This window comes from Solanum tuberosum, unplaced genomic scaffold, assembly GCF_000226075.1.
Source record: "Solanum tuberosum cultivar DM 1-3 516 R44 unplaced genomic scaffold, SolTub_3.0 scf00436, whole genome shotgun sequence".
NCBI classification, from domain to species: domain Eukaryota; kingdom Viridiplantae; phylum Streptophyta; class Magnoliopsida; order Solanales; family Solanaceae; genus Solanum; species Solanum tuberosum.
This window is the reverse complement of record NW_006239373.1, coordinates 25,434-46,198: the sequence shown is the minus strand read 5'-3', so window position 1 is coordinate 46,198 and position 20,765 is coordinate 25,434. Positions and strand designations below refer to the sequence as shown.

Genomic DNA, 20,765 nt, shown 5'->3' with positions numbered 1-20,765 from the left:
TTTCATCTTTAATTCGTTTTAGCTCCAAACATCTCCAATTTTCCATCAATTTAATCCTACAAATAAAATACACAATTTAGCACAATCCATAAAATTTATGCTTATAAAGGAAAAATATAAATAATAAATGTGAGGAAATAATGATTAAAAATATGTATTTTTAGCCTCACATCACCCAGCGGCACCTGGCCCGCCCTGGCGGGTCAGTGGCCTAGATTTTTCTCGAATCTTTGCTTTTCCTAATTAACGACGATTCGGGTTGTTACAATAGATATCAATTTACCCTTCGTTCGTCTCCGAACAACTAGGCTACGTACATCACACGCTCTAATTTCGAGACACTCCCAACTATCGAATTGACCCACCACAGAAACTATGACTAATCATGACCTTTCAGTTAATTGACACACGAAAATGTACTATACTCAAGGACTAAAGGAAACCCTGATGTAATACACAAAGGTCGAAGATATTCAGATTTCACACCACCTGGCCCGTCAGGGCGGCAGACCTCCCGCTGAGGCGGGGCCGCTATGGCGAGAGATCTCCCGCTAAAACAGTAAAGAGGGAATAGGAAACGAATTTTCCTCATTTCTCCCTTTCTACCTTACTCAACTCTCCCAAAAACCTCTCAACCAACTTCGTCCAAACATCGAATTAAGGTAAGTTTCTTGTTCTTACACTTTTTACTTCCTTCGATAATTATATAGAATTGCATGTTGCTAATGGATTTGAATCAAAGACGGTTTTTGGGGTGGTTATTTTGAATTTTAACTAGGTTACTAAATGTATTAGAGAAACGTAGCATGGTTACTTCCCTTACGTCCCCAACGTTTACACAACGTCTTGGAGTAAGGATTTCGTAAAAATATGGTTAAATCGATACGCAAAAGGGTGGGGGAAGTTGAAGGGTCTTCTTGACATAAACTCGAAATTGGGCACTATTTTGAGGTTATTTTGTTGAAATAAATGCTTATTTATGTTCTAAGATAGTTAATATACTCTGATCGGATTAAATTATGACAAAAACGAGGATTTTAGGACGAAAAAAGGCCATTGTCGTGCCTGGTGTTCATCCATCCTGTTTTGGCGGCCTACATCATTCCGCTCTAGTGGGATTTTAACCGTTGTGGCGGAATTTGCCAGACCAGTTTCTCTCTTTTCTTAACTTTTACTTTTTAGCCTTACCACGACTATACTTTTGCGTTCTAACTTATCTCCAACTCATTGCAGGATTTTCTAATGGAAGGACAAAACGGCGAGCACTTGCCTTTCATCCGGTTCCCTAACGCCGCTAGTCAAGAGAGACATCATGACTACCGAAACACGGGCTTCTGTTGCGAGTGGGGTTTTTTATTGCACCGACTAGAGGAGAAGGAGCCTGTTTTCTATGCTCACCTAGTAGAGTTCGGGTGGATTCCATTGACCAAGGCTCCCCCTACCGCTCGAGCTAATTGGGTACGGGATTTCTATGATATCCTGCCCATCGTCCGTTGGGACGATCCCAATCCCGTCATCCGCATTGAGGGGTTGACATCTCCTTGAATGCCACTGCTATTAACGAGGCCGTTGAGGTACCGGAGGTCCCGAACAATGAATTCGAGACCAAGCTACGAGAGATGGACCTAGAGTGGCTGAGGGACACGCTGGTTGAGCCCGCGCGTCGGGATCAGGGTTACTGGGCTACTGCATAGGGTATTACAAGTACGAATTGGTCACCTGATACTAAGAGGTGGTTACACTTGGTGACTATGAGGATTCACCCGTCGGGCAACTGTACCGACGTGACCTATCCCTGAGCATTGGTGGTGGTGTGCGCCATACAAGGCATCCGGCTAAATATGGGTGCAAAAATTATTTCGGAGTGGAAGATGTTCTATCGGGGTAACAAGAAGACTTTCTTTCTCCCTAGTCTCATCACTGCCCTGTGTAAGCGGGCGGGAGTGCCACTATTAGATGCTGACGAGGTACTTCCTATGGATCCCCCCATTCACCCTCTTTTGGTTATGTCAGGTTTTACTTCTAGGGGCAAGAGGAGGAGGACAAGAAAGGCTAGCAGCAGCAATGGATGCTTGTTTTTCCTTTTGATGCAGCCCCGCTGGACTTCAAGTATTTCTCTATGCTGAATGAGGCTTGGAATGGCGTGACACCCTCGGAGAACCTTGATTCAGACATCGACATTATCCAGTCTAGAGTCCTTGATCAGCTTTCCCTTTGCCCCTCTTGGCTTGTAATTTAAGACAACTTATTTTTATCTTTCGACTTTCTAAGTTTTGGTAGCATATGGATGCTTGTTTTTCTTTCTGATGCTGCCTTTTATTTAATTCTTACGATTTTTCTAATCTATAACTCATGTTGCTGAACACTGTTAGGCTGGTAGGGATTTGTTCGGATCCCATTCGGGGTGGAAAAATCTTTAACTAAGGGAAACATGGGAGGCAGGGCTGAGATTCTGCCTCGCCCTGTCCTGCTTTGGCGGGGATAATCCCGCTCTGGCGGTATCACTAAGGCGGGAATAGTCCCACCCCAGCGGCTCCGACGGGACCAGAACCCAGGCCAATAATTTCTGGGTTCTTCTCTCACCTCTCTACAATTTTCCAGGTTCCCCTTTTTACCATTTAATCAAACTTTTAAATTTCCCACGCTAGGGTACACGATACTCGAGTCATATCATTATAAACAACTCAGCACCATAGTCCATACATCCCCAAGATACACCCAGACATCAACATGATTAATAGTCATGATTTATTTCAACAAATTTCACAATATTCAGGGAATTACACTTGCATACTTTTAATGATTCCATCAGAAATGTACTCATAACAAATCTAGACACACCAAATTGAGTCCTTAATCATATCATACACACCAACCAAAAATGTATTCACCTCCTCAATAAATTAGACAACCAAAGAATACTTCCACATACACAGTTAATCACTCAACAAGCAGTACACAATTACAGTTAATCCAACAACAAAAATCACACAATCCCAGTTAATTCAGGCAATAAGAAGCACACCTTCAAAGTTTCCAAAATACAATGCACAAGCAAGTTCAATTTATTAGTTAGTTCGTTTCATAAATGACCATTACTGGTCATCCATGCTCCTTATAGCCCCTAAGGATAGATACCAATTGAAATCTTTCAGTTCCAATTAACTTGTCGGTGTCCCTTCGGTCGTATCAACGACGTCTAATTCACTTCGTTGAGATACCAATTGTTGACACCCAATTTTGGACCTCCACAATATATATTAATCATTGAGCTTCATAAATTCCAAACGATTTGAAATAATTGAATTTATAAAATTCAAAATATTTGCTAAGTTATTTTAAATAGTTTTGTCACATTTTATAATTTTTAAATAATATATATGTTTTAAATAATTATGTATATAATTAGTATATTTTATGAATATTCGAAATTTGTCTCAAAAGGATTTTAGTTTTAGTTAAATATCTTGTCAACTAATTTGGTTTAAGTAATAGTTTATATTTTTAAATTAATTAAGTTAATTATTTTATTTTGTTAAGACTAAGAAGCTCGTTAATTAATACTAATTCATTTTATTTAATCTTTTGTTGGATTCACTAATAAAATTCAATTTGGCTAGATTGTTAATTTATTTGCCCAACCTTTTTATTGCAACTTTAGTCATTAATTTCCTCACCCCAAACCCATTGGGGACAAACCATTTTGGGTCTTCCTTTAAATTTCCAGCAGCCCATCTCCTTCCCAGCCTAAAACTTTCAACCCACTATCTCACACCATACAACAAACAACTCCAACAATCAGCCAACCCACTTTTCCAATTTTCAACTACCTGGCCCAAGCTCCTTTTTTTTAATAAATAAAATATCCAGCAACACAATAATACAATACACAGCAGCAACAAACCCACTAAAAAACAGTACCAACCGACCCATCCCCTCCTCCTTACAATTCAACAATACAATACATCATATCATACGTACATACACAGTACCCTACCGCCCAACTTCGTCTTCCTCGCTGAAAATCAGCGATTCCAACAGCACCCCGACCCCACTGTCCATGCTCGTTTTCTTTCCAAGCGACTAGCAAGCAACGTTCAAATCCCAGAAAATCCGACTAGAATCCGCAGCGCCCATACTCATCCCGTCCCCTCGTCCTCTTTTGTCAAAAAGCCCCATCCTTTTTACTGTTTTGAAAAATGGGATTTGAAATTCAAATTTTTAAATCTGTTTCCCCTCTAATCGAATTCACTTTCTCCTATAAAAATCTGTCTTTGCTTTCGGTTTTAGGGGTTTTTTTTTTTGGAGTTGGAGTTTAATGTGAAGTAATAGTCATTTTACACTCGAAAAATTTCAAACCGTTCTCTAATCCTTGGTTTCGAGAAAATCTTTGTTTGTAGTCGGTTTTGAACTTCTTGGCTCACTATTAATATTAAATCTCGTGGTGGAAGAGCCCCTGTTCAAGCTCGTCGTGCCAGTCGCTGCCCCGAACAAGGTAATGCTTTCTCCTTTACAATACTCTTCTCGCCTCTTTTTTTCTGTTTCAAGAAAATATTATTTCCCGATGTCGGAAAAGTCTTAGTATGTGGTTGTTTCTTGTTAGTTATCGTTGGCTTTGTTGATGTTGCAATGTGATATATTTGTTCTTATATAATTCCACTATTCGGACGAGTCGAAGCTTGTAAGTTTGCATCTAGTGTTGATGTTTCTCGGTTACTCTTTTTAGTTATGTTCGTTTTTCCTCTTCTCGAAGCTACTGCTTGATGTCATTGGGATTTGGGTCTGTATCGTCTTGTTTATACGACGATATTTAAGCGTTAGGTATGTTGCATTTGAGATTGTTACTGTTTAATATTGTTATGCATATAGACTTAAGTATTTTTTTTTAAATCAAAATCAACTGATATATTAATGCTGATATATATGGTGTAGTCGGATGCCTGTTCCAATGGCTCGATTTTATCTATTTCTTAAAAGCCTATGTGGTATTTTTGATTCGTTTAAATTAAGTTTGTGTCTTCATGCTATTCAAATTTTAGTCGAAAATAGTTATATTTTTAAGTTTGAGTCCGTGAAAAATCTGAGTTTCTTGGTTTATTGATTTTCAAATTTCAGTTCTGTTGGAGTTTAATCTTTAAGATCATTCGAAATATGGCTTTTGTTTTCAAATCTCAATTCATGTTTAGTTGCTCTTTCCATTAATGCAAAGCCAAAATGTGATTTTACATGGATTTTCATATCCAATTGTGTTGCCATTAATTTTACCTTTTCTTCTGCTAAAAAATGATTCTCGTTTCAAGTTGCATATTGTCAACATACGGTCAACTATTTGATTAATAGTGATAACAAGCGGTTTGTCTTGTTCCAGTGATAACATGCCTTTCTTATGATATATTCATTGTTTATTACTTTGTAGGATTAATTACTTATTAATTTTGGATGAATTCAAGCATAGTAAATTGTACAATGTTGACATTAATAGCTTTCTCACTTATGTAAACATGTGTGTATGACTCCTTAGTGTGATATACCTCGGCCCCCTTTTTCCTAATTAATGAAGTTAAAGTAATCTCTTATTATTTAAATACAAGCCTTTAAGTTGAGTTTCTCGAATGTGTCTTGATTGTTTTACTATATAATTGCTCGATATAAGTCTCTTTGGTATTAGTTTATGTATGAGTCTTCTTAGTCCAATTATATAAGTCTTTGAGATGCACACTTATTCTCTAAGTCATTTGCTAGTATCCGGACTTAAAGTTAATCATGTATTTTATTTTGTTAAGTTACTAACTCTTGCTTTTTAGCCTTGAACCCTTGTTGTCGAGTGAATCTATTGGACTTTGCTCTCTCCCTTTTTGCATTTCGATCGGGCCGTAAAGGCCCAAATCCACTTCCTCGCTTGAGCCACCCTCTATTTTTCCGAGTTAAAGGCTGACGAACAGGAGTTGGGAAAGCCGCAAGGGTGGAAATTGAATTCTTAGGTCCCAAAGGCCTAAAAAAGGGTTGTATACGAGATGTATACATTATATATATATTCAATATACGTCAATATTACAGGTCAAAAATGTGAAAATACAAAGATGAGGTAAAATACAGGTGTTCGGAAGTAGGAGATACACGGAAAGAGCTGATATACATCAGTTGTATACCAAAACCGGGTTTTGTTTAAACCCCAAAAAGTAGCAACGAATTTGGCCCAAGAAAGGCCCAAATTCAACTTCTCTCCGTTACTCTTAAATTATTGTGATTACTTATTATTTTGTTGTTTAACTCTAGCTTTAGAATTTTTAATTAACTTAATTAGATTCCCCAAAAGATGAGTTATTTTATTTGTGTTGGTTTAATTTTAATATATTTCATGTTGTCGTGTTCACTTATTTTATTAATCAAATATTGGTCGAATTTTATATTTTAATTAAGTTAAATCTTTATTCTTAAAAAGATATGTTTTAAGGCCGCTTCACTTGATCACATATTATTTTTATATTGTTTCAAGTTAAAGTATTTTTCTCAAATAAATTTAAAAAAAATGTTAGTCAAAACTTTTTTAAAAAAAGATTAATTAATAAATAAATAAATACTTACTTAGTCAGTTGCTCAAAAGTTAGTCAAAACTTTTATTCTTCAATTAATTTAAAATGATTTTCATGATTTAATGTGTTAAAATTGGTTTTAATTTATTTTAAAATGAACTAAATAAATTCTAATTAGTCTAGTTTTATTAATTTTCTAATCACTTGCACCTTAATTCAAATTATTTTCTATTTTAGGTCTCTTCCTCTAAAAAGATAGAATAAAATGGTTCATTTCTTAATCTTTTTTAAACTTAATCGAATAGTGTAAATTATTATATATTTTTTATGTTAAATTAAGGTCTCTTCTTCTAAAAAGATAGAATAAAATGGTTCATTTCTTAATTATTTTTTAAACTTAATCGAATAGTGTAAATTATTATATATTTTTTATGTTAAATTATTTTTTTCTAAAAATAGTCAAATACATTTTAGTCAAGTCGCAGGTCAACCGCATGTTAGCGGACACTTCGAATGCTTAAACCCTTCTCGAAGTGTAAATTGAACCCCGAACCCTCTTTGGTATTTTCAAATGATTTTTTTTGTTTAAATCTTTGGAAACTATAAGTCTTCTTAATTTCTTTAAAAAATTCAGTGGCAACTTTTTGCTAAGTATTTTTCTCAAATTGTTTTTATACTTAGAACATTTCAAAAAGTGATTTTTCTAAAGATAGGAAAATTACAACACAAACACCAATTGGAATCGAGAGATACCAATTGGACTCAACTCATACCACAAGCGACACTTCGCACAAAAGGAGAGAATGAGTGGAACAACTTCCTAGAATGCCTCCTTGCCCCTTGTGGATTAAGTGTGGACGTCAACACACCAATCCGCAAGAGTCTAGTCCACATTTTGCTCTTGTACTAGGAGACCGGTAACCTAGACTCTGATACTAATTTGTCACGATCCAACCCACCGGGCCGTGCGGGCACCCACGCTAACACCTAAGTAAGAGAATCCTCATATCCTAATAGTTAAAATGTGCGGAAATTTTTAAGAAAACAGAATAGACACAACATTACGATTTTATAAATAATACCCTTAGACACAATTTTAGTCAAACTTGAAAAGTAATTTAAAAACTCTCATGGATCTAGTCTAAATAGGTACAAGAGCTACTAAAAGTATAACTGGACAATAAAATAATATACATCTCCCACCATGCGAAAGGAAGAACAGAAACTGCTGGAGATTTTCTTCGTCTTCACCTAATGAGACGTCACCAATCCTGCATCCAGACTATGTCAAAAAGACATAGCAAGAGTAGTATTAGTACAAACACACGTACTGGTAGGCATCCTCGGTAAACCCGACACCCACCACATAACATAAGAAACCAACTAGTAAGATCATAAAATAAACCACTCGCTTCTCCACCTTCACCCTTTTCTTGAAATACCTCCAAATCGCACTAGCATTCTAACTATTATCTCATTTTCAATCAACCTACTTACCGGTTTCTTGATCATAACTTAACCATTCTAAACACATAGTCAATCCCCCAAGTACTAACATCGCCAATTCAACTAACTGCTCACGTCCTACCCTTGCTTCCTCGCCACATTACCCAACCATAGTCACATAATACATTAATTCAACTTTCTTCACACTAACCCAATCTTCCTTCCCCCCAAGGTGAAATCCACCTAAACATATTCCATCGCACTTACTATCCTTACTTTCCCCCTTACATCCCACGAACAACCAACTATAACTCGTCATAACACGTGCCCTCTAAGTACAACTTATACAACTAATACAACACTATACTTCACAAACATCTATCAAGCATATACCATGTTATCAACAAGCATATGAACAACGAAGAACTCACATCTAATAGCACATTATTGGTCCTCTCACGAAATTCATACTCAAACAGTTAGTATGTCGAAACGTGGAAACCGATCCCAAGTTAGTGTGCCGAAACGTGACAGTCGATCCCATATTATGCCAAAACATGGCAATCTGATCCAAGTTTATACCGGAACGTGGCAATCCAATCCAAGTTAGTTATGCCAGAACGTGGCAATTTGATCCCATTCACACACCACAATCACAAAACACAAGTACATCATCAAGATCATACATTTAAGTCATGATTTCATGGCAATGATATTTCATCTATCTCAGTTACAACAAGTGTGATCAACATTGCAACATTCATACATATACAAGTATCATCACAAAGCAAGAGCAAGCATACATCACACAATTATAAAATCACAACCATCACCTAGGAATTACTCCCCAATCCCTATCACATATATAATAGTTGACCATACTCAACCCTAGTTCATCGCTAGGATTTCTCATTAGGTTTTAATCATTATTCATCAATTTAATTATCTGATGTAACATACATTCATAGACCTAGTTTAACTCTTGATTTCATGTCCTTATTCCTGACTCAATTCTATTCATGATAGCAATTCTAGGTCTTTCTAATAACTCACCAATTCCTCCTCACAAGGCATAAACCTACATACTTGAATTATAAGGATAATTCATGTAATTTACTCGGTGAACGAGGGTCTACACACAACCCTACCATTGATTTACATATATCACGTAGTAAGCACAGATTTAAAATTACTCGATTGTAAAAACCTAGTCTACCTGGGCGTCAAGCAGTTGTACGGAGTTTTGACTTCGATTCGAGTTTTCTGGGTTCGTGACGGTGAATTTAGCCAAGAATTCGTAAGATTTTGCCATCCTCACGCTAGAAATCTCCTTCTCCTTCATTCCCAAGCTTGGAGCAGCTTTTCTGAGGTTTCTAGGGTATTTACGACTTATTTAGGTATTTTAGGAAGATGGAGAAAATTGGATTTTTCGTAATTTATGTTTTGTCTCGCCTATCCCACTATGGTGCTCACTTATCCCGCTCCAACGGCACCTGGCCCGCCTTGGCGGGTCAATGGCCCAGATTTTTCTCGAATCTTTGCTTTTCCTAATTAACGACGGTTCAGGTCGTTACATACACATAAACGAATTACTTGCTACAACATGTTAAAATACACCTAAAATGTATAGAAATTCACTATCAATATATACAAATTAGATCCTTCACCAATTAATTAGAAAATGTTGACGAATAAGGATGTTGGGAACTCTGGCTATTAGGAGCAGGGTCACACCATCGATTGTCCAAGATATTAGGACAAAACAACTCACAATAATGCATGCGGTACGGTGTAAGAATTGAACACTTGCCGTCCAACTCAAGTCAATATTTAAATAGTGTTTTTTGACTTCTTATAGGTTATATTACCATGTTTATGTATTTGGAATACATATAGTATTCCATTGTAAGATCAAGTTATGTATTATATTTATCGTAATTAATGTATGTATATACTAAAAAAAATAAAATTAAAAATTGTGTATTTATTTTATAATATCTTAAAAGATCATTCAACTTCGAGAAACTATTTAGCAAAGTCACTAAACTTTCAGCCCTTTCATCAATAAAATCACTTGATTAAATTTATCATTGAAAGAATTTGATATGAAAAAATTTAGTTGAGTGATTTTATTGATATAAAGACTTGAGTTGAATGATTTTATTAATATAAGATAAAATTCAATAACTTTGATAAATAATTTTCCAAAATTTATTAACTCTATATTTTGACTCTCCTAATAAAATTATCATCTTCACCATCAAACCATGTCCATGTGTGGTCTGCACATTGTTATGCACTAAAATCAAACAATACCTAGAAAAGGACTCTTTAACCATATCTGTCTGCAAACTTACATCTCAAAGATCTACTCTTTTTTTTTTGTCAAAGATCTACTCCAATTGTAATATTTGCATGCATTTGATCATAATTTTTTAAATATTTTTTATATTATTTAAAAATTAATAAAGTTGAAGATAAATTGTTACAAGTTTTTTACAAAAAAAAGAAGAAGATGAGGAAATAACATTTTATTGAAATTTATAAAAGTAATTGAAAATAGATTTGAATCACTTTTTACAAATTTAAAATTCATATTTAAGTACGTATATATTAGTTAGCCACTATAATTATTTTTAGTGGAGCAACCAAATATGTAAAAGACCCAATAAATTTTATGACCAAAAGAATCTTTAATTAATGCAAAAAAAAAACCACATAGGTGCATGGGCTTTGTTGTCCCTCCAATGCTTCCATATTAAACCATATAGACAGCAAATCAACTCACATCGAATGTGGTAGTGTGGTAATGCATTGGATGAAGTTATTCTTTTCTTAATCAGAAGTTTTGAGTTTGAGTTTTGTGTATAGAAAAATTCTTGAAAAAGAGTGTTTTCCTCTGAATAAGGCCCTATATTGCACGAATTTCTTCATTTAAATATAATTGAACTTAATACATAGAGCAACTTTCACATATACAACAAACATAAAAGTCATATTTGTATGTTATAGATATAGTTTGCATAATTGCGTTCCATAATAAATTTAATGCTTGCTATGGAGCTTTTGATTTGTATAATTCGCTACAAACATCCAATTTTATACAAATTGTTCAGTTTTGTATAAATTCATTTGTACATTGTAATTTGTATAATAAGATCTGTATTTATATAATTATAAGTGTATACGACGAAAATATGTGTATTTGTATTTGTATATACACTTTTCTCTCTCTTTATACAAACACAAATGCATTTTATAATTTTATACATTTGTATACCGAATGGGTAATTGTATACTGAAAATGGTTAATTGTATACCGAATCAGATGGCAAAAAATGGAATGTTTGTTGCGAATTACAAATAAATAAACTATGGCTATAGCTTTTAATTTGAATTAATAGTTTGCTATTTCATACAATTTTCCCTAATACATATACCAAACAGTGTTTTCCCCGAATAAGGCCCTATATTCCCTATTATTATTTCTTTGTGGACCCTTTCTTTACGCCAATGCACAAAAATAGCTAAACTAATGTTTTGTTTTTTCATTGGGTGTTGACATTTACAGAGTCCAACTTATTCTAATTCTCAATGAGTAGGACTTCATTTGAAGGAAAACGTTTCCTAATAAGAATGTTTCATATTTAGAATTTGAACTTGAGACCTCAATCGAATTTGAACTTGAGACCTCTGATTGAGTAAGGAACAGTTTTTTGCTGCTCCACATTCATAGGTGGTGCTAAATCAATGTTTTACGGCCTTTTAAATGTTTATTTATTTTTTGACTAATCTATATTTTAAAATAATTAATTTACACTTTTTTATTTTATACCTAATGAAAAAGATTTATAATCACATACTCCCCCTGTCTCATATTACTTTCCCAACAACGATAATAATGTATTTAATGCATGTAGTCTCGTATATAGAGGGTTTGAAAGGGTAGGGTATACGCATATCTTACCTAACTATGGTTACTTTTAAGGAATTTTACTCTATACACTAATGTTTTCTAAAATTTGCTCATTTTTTCTATTCTTTCTCACGTTTTCTCTTAGCATCTTGTTTAATTTGAACATCCGATATAGAATCATGATTTGAAATCAGTTTCATTTGAAGTTGAAATTTTATTTTATTTGGACATGTAATTTAAATTTTTTTCTCAGAAATATATAAATCCGACAGGTTGTGAAAACTATCAAAGTTTCTCCAATTCTTATGCAATATCAAATGAGCAAAGCATAGTTCATAAATAAGATATCAAAATACCAAAAGCATTGATAAATCACATATCTCCATGTTTCTTTTATAAATAAATGTTGTGATTACAAACTTCCAAATACACACAATTTTATAAAGATCTACTAGTCAATAATCGTAGTAACTAGTTAATTTTTTAATATAATACTTTTAATGGTACGGACAATCTCTTCACTCCAAGCATAGATCTTTTTTTATAAAATTTAAAATGACAAGTTTTTTTATATAAAATATAAATTTATGGGTCAAGTTTTATGTTTTTGAAAAAAATCATGATTTAGAATCTCACCATATCTATAGAGTCACCCTGATTTTATATATATATATATATAATTTTATTTTTTATGTATATGTTTTGAGTGAATATATGAAGAGTATAAAGAGGGTAGATAAGAGGAGAGGAAAACGGTTGTTTTAACTGCCAAAGACTCGGTCCAAAACTATTTTGCTACCTACACTCACTGTTTTTTAATCCCAATTATTTTAATTATTAATACACATCAAAAAACAAATAATATTAGTACAAATTCCCAAATCCTAACTGATTATCATTATTAAAGACCTTTTTTTCTAATTATGTTGTGTGTTTATCTTCATTTGGATTCTTCATGTTTGTGTAAATTTGCAGCAGTGAAATTATTGACAGTCATTTGAAACAACTAATTATTGCATTATTCACTTTTGGATACATGGCATTTCTAAGACTTGGCTCCAAATCTGAGGCCTTCCGTCGTGAAGGCCAAGCTTGGTAAGCCCCTTTTCCGTTTTTTTTTTTCATTTGATGTTCGATATCTGTTTTGAGGCTCTGATTAATTTAGATTCGTGATGCATAAGACTTATTAAAAAAAAAAACGCTCCCTATTAATAATTTTTTCATTCTTAGAGATGTACAATGGAAATAAAAAAAAATCGACCCCTTTGTAATCATCCACTAGTTGGATTAATGGATCATTTGATTGGAAATGATAACAAAATGCATAAGTCATTAGAAGGAGTTAGTCCCCCTGTCAAAAATACAACATTTGTGTCAACTTTGAGCTTATGCTTGTAATCTCTCTGTTCAGAAGTTCAACTTCACTTCTCACTTTTAATGCAGCATCGGTGTTGAATTCTCCATAAATACATTACTTTTGGAGAATATGACATGCATCCGTTGATATTGTTGAAGAGTTCGAGCAACATAACATTTCAGCCAGTGGCGTAGCCACATGGTGGTTAGGGTGTCTTCGTCGGTAAAAAATATTGTATATACAAGTAAAATGATACACGAAATGATTAAATAACATATTTTGGACACCCTTAATATAACAAGTTGTTATAGCTTAGTGGTTTCACTTCCTTGGAATAAGGAAGTGCTTGTGTGTTCGAATCTCACTAGTTCCACTTTTTGAAAAGAGCTTTTGTTGTGCTATTTCTGGACACTCTTTGTGAAATTCCTGGCTCCGCCACTGATTTTAGCATATTAAAAGTTCAAAACATTTGATTCATTTTCTTCATTTTTGTTTCTGAAGTAGCAAAATTAGAAATGTTTTCTTTGAATTATGAAGCTTATGCATGAACTCTCTTCAGGCATTGCACATCAGGTCTTCCCAGTGATGTTACAATTGAAATTGGAGAAATGTCCTTTTATCTACACAAGGTACACCTTCTTCTTCTTTTGTTGTTATCAATTACTCCCCCTCCGTTTCAACCTGATTGTCTGGTTTTGACTTGACTCGGAGTTTAAGAAAGTTAAAAGACTTTTGAATCTTATGGTCTTAAACTAAAGATATATAGAATGTGTCAAAATGTCCTTTAATCGTGTGTAAGACGAACAAATTGAAACGGAGGTGTAGTGTTTGTGCATTTATCTTGTTTGTGTATTACTCTGCAGTTCCCATTGATATCAAGAAGTGGACTACTAGCAAAGCTAGTTAAAGATTCATCAAACGACGACGTATCAGTTAGCGTCCTGCAGCTCAATGACATACCTGGTGGTGCTAAAGCATTTGAGCTAGTAGCCAAATTCTGTTATGGTGTCAAAATAGAAATCACTCCTTTGAATATAGTGAGCCTTAGATGTGCATCAGAGTATCTGCAAATGACAGATGAATATGGTGAGACAAATCTCATTGCACAAACAGAATCTTTTCTTAACGACGTTTTTGGGAATTGGACAGATACTATAAAAGCTCTTGAAACATGTGAAGAAGTTCTACCACATGCTGAAGAGCTTCATATTGTGTCCAGATGCATAAATTCCTTAGCAATGAAAGCTTGTACCGATACGAAGTTGTTTAACTGGCCTGTGTCTGAAAATGGTCATGAGGATACCACAGACGTGGAGGTGTGGAATGGTATATGCACGGGATCCAAGACACAGCCGATGACAGATGATTGGTGGTATGAAGACGTGTCGTTTCTTAGCTTACCTCTGTATAAACGGTTGATTCAGGCGGTTGAAGCTGGAGGAATGAGGCCGGAAAATGTAGCAGGTGCAGTTGTGTTTTATGCAAAGAAATATATTCCTTTGATGAATAGACAAGCAAGTTTCAAGGATGCTACTAGCCATACTAATAAATCAGGATCAACAATTTCAACTCCATCAGAAGCAGACCAAAGGGCACTTTTAGAGGAGATAATGGAGTTGTTGCCTAATCAGAAAGGAGTAACAGACACCAGGTTCGTAAGTTGTTAGAGAAAACACACTTTTAATTACTTAATCATATTATGTCTTGACACCAAACCACCTTCCAAGTTCATTGTCTCCTCCCTACCCCCAACCCCCTACCACCCCTCGATCACCCCATCCGCATAGTGTTTTTCTAGATGACTGAGAGCCTGTTTGGATTGACTTATTATAGATGTTTTAAACTCAAATTAGTTTTTAAGCACTTAGGATTCCTGACTTGCTTATAAGCCATAGGCTATAACTCCATCCAAACAAGCTCGTATAAATGCTCGAGACAATAACTTCTTGCTTACTTAGCAAATATTATAAAATAAGTAAGAAAGTCACTTATATTTCGAAAAAAAAGTTCTAAGAAAACATCTTCATTCTTACCAAACACACCTTCCGCTTGCTCTGGTACCATACTGCATTGTGTGAACTATCTTATTTAGAAGTTTAAGTTGCTATAGAGAGCAAACTTTTGATTACGTATTTTACATATCAATACAGGTTTCTTCTTAGGCTGCTCCGTAGCGCTATGATGCTACAAGCAAGTCCATCTTGCAGGGAGAATTTGGAGAGAAGAGTGGGATTGCAGTTAGATCAAGCTGCACTAGATGACTTGTTGATACCAAATATGGGATATTCAGTAGAAACTTTATATGATATAGACTGTTTTCAGAGAATTTTGGATCATTTTATGTCAATAGACCAGGCTTCTTCTGCACCATCTCCATGTATTATGGAAGAAAACCAATTGATGGAAGGTTCAACTTCCTTGACTTCGCTAACAAGGGTAGCAAATCTAGTGGATTCATATCTTTCTGAGGTCGCGCCTGATGTTAATTACAAGTTCCCTAAATTTCAGTCTCTTGCTGCTACAATCCCGGATTTTGCAAGGCCACTTACTGATGGTATCTATCGTGCAATTGATATATATTTGAAGGTAACAAGTAGTTCTATGTTTCTGTTAATGATATGCGATTTTTCTTACTTCAAATGTGTTGTTTTATCGGGTTGAAGTTGATTCTTTTGAAATTAGAATGTCATTGTAGCAACTAGTTTTTGATTTCTCATAGTAATTTTGATGAGTTTCTATGTTATGGTAAAGAAGTAACTAGAATTGACAAAATTCACTTCTCTACCTCTTCTTCTACAATTACCAATTAATGCTTATCGTTGAGATTTATGATAGTAGAAGGTATAGGTAATTGCCTTTATTTAGGTTTGTTTTTCCTTCCTTACAAGTAGTAGTAGGTTTATTCTCGTAGTTCCCTGTCCATCGAATTATGTAACTACTTGTTATTTCTTGTGCTTCAGTTATCGCGTCATTTGGTTATTGTTATTGTACCTTTTATCTGAATATTGCTATGTAATGCTTCCCGTATTATTTACTATGTCCTCTTTGATTCTGTATTTTTCCTTTTTATGATGTGGTTACTTGAGCTGAGGGTCTTTTGAAAATAGTATTTCTACCTCCATGGGGCAGGGGGAAGTTCTGCATACACTCTACCCTCCTCAAACTTAACATGTGGGATCATATTGTTGGGATTTACATATATTAAACTTCAGAGTGATCTGATATTGTGCATCCTTTCTTACACATTTCAATTTTTAGGCACATCCTTGGCTCACAGACTCAGAAAGAGAGCAAATCTGCAGACTAATGAATTGCCAGAAGCTCTCGTTGGAAGCTTGCACACACGCTGCTCAAAACGAGAGGCTACCTCTTAGGGTCATAGTTCAAGTCTTGTTCTTTGAACAACTTCGACTACGGACATCAATATCAGGATTGTTCTTTGTCTCAGATAATCTTGACAACTCCCAAAGTACTACTCTTCATGGAGGGAACCGGAACACAAACACAGCAAATGGAAGAGGATCAAGTATCGATGACATGAGGGAGCGTGTTGCAGAACTAGAAAAAGAGTGTAACAGCATGAAACAGGAGTTTAAAAAGGTGGTAAAAACAAAGAAAAAGTGGAATGTCTTTTGTGGAAGAAAATCTGAGTGTGACTTGAATTCAGTAAATCCCAGCAAGTTACAACCTCAACATGTTAATGAGCGTAAAAATCAAAAGAATGGAAGCTCAAGATGAAGGTAGACAGTTTTTTGTTCATTTCTTGCCATCAAGACTTCTTTTAGTATCATGTTATGGTTTGCACTCGTTATAATGTTTTTACAATTTGTTAATGTAGTGCGTAGATAATAGGCCAGTGAAGCTTTTGAGGTACTTCAAGGGTATCACGGATAGCTCATAAAGTTTAAATTCTGAATCCGTCTCTGGTCATGGATATGGTCTGACATTTGACAGACAAGATTTCAGTTTTTTGTTATAGGATGTGTGAATTCTATTCATGTTGGAAGATTTAGATAAGACAAGATATCTATTCATGTATGCTACAATTGTTCATCTACCAAAGAGACCGAGTATATTCTTTCCACGAATGAACTACTAGAGTACAAGGCACGCAGAGTTTAGATATCATCCATCCTATCATGCATAAAATATTACATAGATTCCAGCATAGCATAGTACAGTTATCATGTAATACTGATACAACTATCTTAACGCTGTATTTGAATGCGATGACCAATTTTTTGTATACAATCAACCACACATTCAATCAACAAATTAAGTTTTCAAACAAAAAAATTGTGCAACAATTCCCACATTCATTTCACACACCAAGATAACACATCCCAAAGAGTGATCTAACATGTCATTAGTCAACATATTACAGGTCAGAATCTTTCCCCAAGGCAATTTTAGAACATACACTGTAAAAGAAAATATACTAAGTACTCGCATTAGTCGTACTCGCATTAGTCTAGATGCAGATACCAAAATTTTGTACCAAATTTGGTGTAAAACTAGTAGCAGGTGTTGAAGGTTGCAAGCATTTCATGAGCTTTGTTGCGATTTTCATCATTTCCAGGCCCTGCCATGTAAGATTTTACATTTGTAAGAAGCTAAAACACATTCAACAAGAGCTTTGAACCGTAAAATAACCATATAAGAGTATACATTGATGAGTTCTCGGCTCTGCCTTTTAAGAGACTACACATAAATTTGAAACATGAACATGTGAGTTGTTTACCTCAAGTTTTTCTCAATCAAAAAGATGTAATTTAACACATTCAAAATTGACGCCTAGGGGGTCGCTCTTCTGCAGCACTTACACGAATGGACCTGCCATCAAGGTCCTGCACAACAAATCACACCAGATACATAGTATCAGAACAGCCTGATGAACATATTGAGCATCTTTTCACAAAAACTCAAAGTCGAATGAGAAACAACATCTAGCAAAGCTGAAACCAAAGTAATTTGTGGTTCAACTAGTAAACAGATATCGGATGATTCATAATCCTTGTTTAATCAGGATTAGTAAAATATACTTACAAAGCCATTCAAGCTATCAATTGCCTTGTTGACCTCTTGAGCAGAACTGAATGTCACAAATCCAAAGCCCCTTGATCTACCACTATCTCTGTCATAGACTACTTTGCAATCCACAACTTTGCCTTGATCACTGAACAATTCTCTAAGTGAAAGGTCATCGACACCCCATGAGAGGTTTCCTACATAGACTCTGTTGGAGCTATCGAAATTTCTCCCACCTCGTGCACCTCCATAAGAAGAATTCTCACTTCTCCCACCTCCATAAGAGGAATTTTCACTTCTCCCACCTCGTCCACCTCCAAATGAATTCTCCCTTTTCTCTGGTGCTGGCCCAGAGTTCACTCTCAATGCCCTCCCGTCGATTTCCTGCAAGAGAAACATCAAAACATTTACTTAGATATGCATGTCCAAGCACTTCTTTTGGAAAGACAAGATTTTTAGATTACACAAATGACAAGTTGAAAAGTGAGACTAGAAAGTGTTTTCATCAGCAGCTAATTAGCATAGCAAGCCATATTCACTTATCGAAACATTAAACAAACATTGTAATATAAGTACACTTGAAGATACTAATAAATGGCAAGAACAAAGAGCAAAACTTTACATATCCATTGAATTGTTGCTCAGCAGCTTCCACTTCCGCTTTCGACGACATTGTCACAAAACCAAACCCTCTGCTTCTTCCTGTGAGCTTGTCATATATAACCTGCAAAATTATAACAACTTCAATACCTTCCTATACAATCCTTGCATCTCACATCCACTCGAAAACTCAATATAGAAAACAAATCTTCTCGAGCTCACTACCTGGAAAAGTACAAAACACAGCCCTTTCTCCATGATACTTGAGCAAGCATGGAGAAAACGTTTTACTACTATATCGAAAAAGTTTCATAGCATGTTCTCATTATCACTATTTACCTAAAACTTTTTATATTTTGACACACAATCATTAAAATTTCTAGCTCCGCCACTTTTACTTATTTAATTACGTCTTAACATGACCATGTACCTGCAAATGCTCTGCCAGCTATAACAGGGCACAATTCTATTTACTTAATTGTTCTTTTCATCAACATAAATCAGCAAAATTAACGTTTCCCAACAATAGAAACAATGAATAATTAGCTTAATTACCTCAACCATCTCAACATTTCCAGCTCGTTCGAAAAGCTCAGCAAGTGCAGCACTGTCAACACTGAACGGCAAATTACCAACAAAGAGTTTAAGGTCCGGAGAGAAATTGGGTTCTTCTTCTACTTCTCCGACATCATCTTCCAATTGGTCAAATTCAGATAACGCCACGTTACGAACAAACCGAGAACCGAACGAAGAAGATTCAAAAGGCTTGATAGAAGAAGAAGGGGTTGAAGAAGATAAAGAAAGATTCAGAGAAGATGAAGGAAGAGAGAAGAAGGAAAATGAAGTTGGTGCGGAATTGGGTTTTAGAGAAGAAAGGGTTTGTGGAGTTACAAAGAGAAATTGAAGAGAAGAAACTGAAGAAGCCATTGTTGATAAGGCGCCGAGTTGATAGTGTAGTAGAAAAAGATAAGGTTTTTCAAGATTTTGAAGGTTTTGAAGAAGCAACGTTCATATTTATAAGTGGGAAAATGCGTAGATATTTTCATTTTTTTAGGTTTAGGCCTAAAAGGGGGAATAAGGCCCAATGGGTTAATTTGGTTCTATATCAAGAAGCTTTATAGCCAAAGTGGCAAATATCAAAGCCCGTTAGATTTTTGTATTCTCTTTGAGGGTTGGATTTAATTTTGAGTAAATTTTAGAAATAGCAAAGATAAAAATTATATTACCGATCTTTTTGTTTTGTTATTTGTGATCCATAGTCAAATTATGTTTGCTATGGAGCATCTAAATTGTATAAATCGCAACGATTTGTATAAATTGGACATCTGTGTCTATGAAAATTGTGTTTGTATATGTATATGTTCTTTGTGTTAGGCTAGAGTGGTGAGCGAGATTATGAGAGAGGCGATCGAGAGAAGGCAGAAAGTGGAGAGAGGTGAATTGTATATGTATATCAGTTAGATAATTGTATATATGTAACTACTATGTGTATATATCAATGATTGTGTTTGTATATCTGCATAAAATTTGAATTCATATACAATTGAATCGAGTTAAAACTTTTGTATTTGTGTATCAAATCTCTCTCGCTTTATACAAACACAAATTATACATTGTATTTGTATAATTTGTGTTTGTATAAAGAGAGAGAGAGAAAGGCAAAAGAGAACTAGGCAGAGGAAGATTTGTATTTGTATAATTATGATTGTATAGGACAGAGAGATATGTATTGTGTTTGTATATACAGTATCTCTCGTTTTATACAAACACAAACACAAATTATATAAAGTGAGAGAGGCGAGGGAGAAAAGACTGAGAGTGGCGAGTGAGATTCTAGAGAGAAGGGAGAGAGGCGAATGGCAAGAAGTTTGCTACAAATTGGCAT

General features: G+C 34.9%; 2 protein-coding genes across 2 annotated transcripts; one reads left to right on the top strand and one right to left on the bottom strand.

Annotated features, from left to right (window-relative positions):
• The first annotated feature begins 12,931 nt into the window (after positions 1-12,931).
• On the top strand, positions 12,932-17,453 carry LOC102594639 (BTB/POZ domain-containing protein At5g03250-like). Its single transcript, XM_006363631.2, has 5 exons — positions 12,932-12,990; positions 13,812-13,881; positions 14,116-14,903; positions 15,403-15,838; positions 16,511-17,453. The coding sequence occupies exons 1-5, from the start codon at positions 12,932-12,934 to the stop codon at positions 16,988-16,990; spliced, it is 1,833 nt and encodes a 610-aa protein (XP_006363693.1). The 3' UTR covers positions 16,991-17,453.
• Positions 17,454-17,548: 95 nt separating this feature from the next.
• On the bottom strand, positions 17,549-19,883 carry LOC102585227 (29 kDa ribonucleoprotein B, chloroplastic-like). Its single transcript, XM_006363603.2, has 5 exons — positions 19,436-19,883; positions 18,903-19,004; positions 18,299-18,664; positions 17,994-18,099; positions 17,549-17,834 (listed from the first exon to the last, which is right to left on the bottom strand). Exons 1-4 carry the CDS (start codon positions 19,805-19,807, stop codon positions 18,034-18,036), a joined length of 906 nt encoding a protein of 301 aa, XP_006363665.1. The 5' UTR covers positions 19,808-19,883; the 3' UTR covers positions 17,549-17,834; positions 17,994-18,033.
• Between the last annotated feature and the right edge of the window lie 882 nt (positions 19,884-20,765).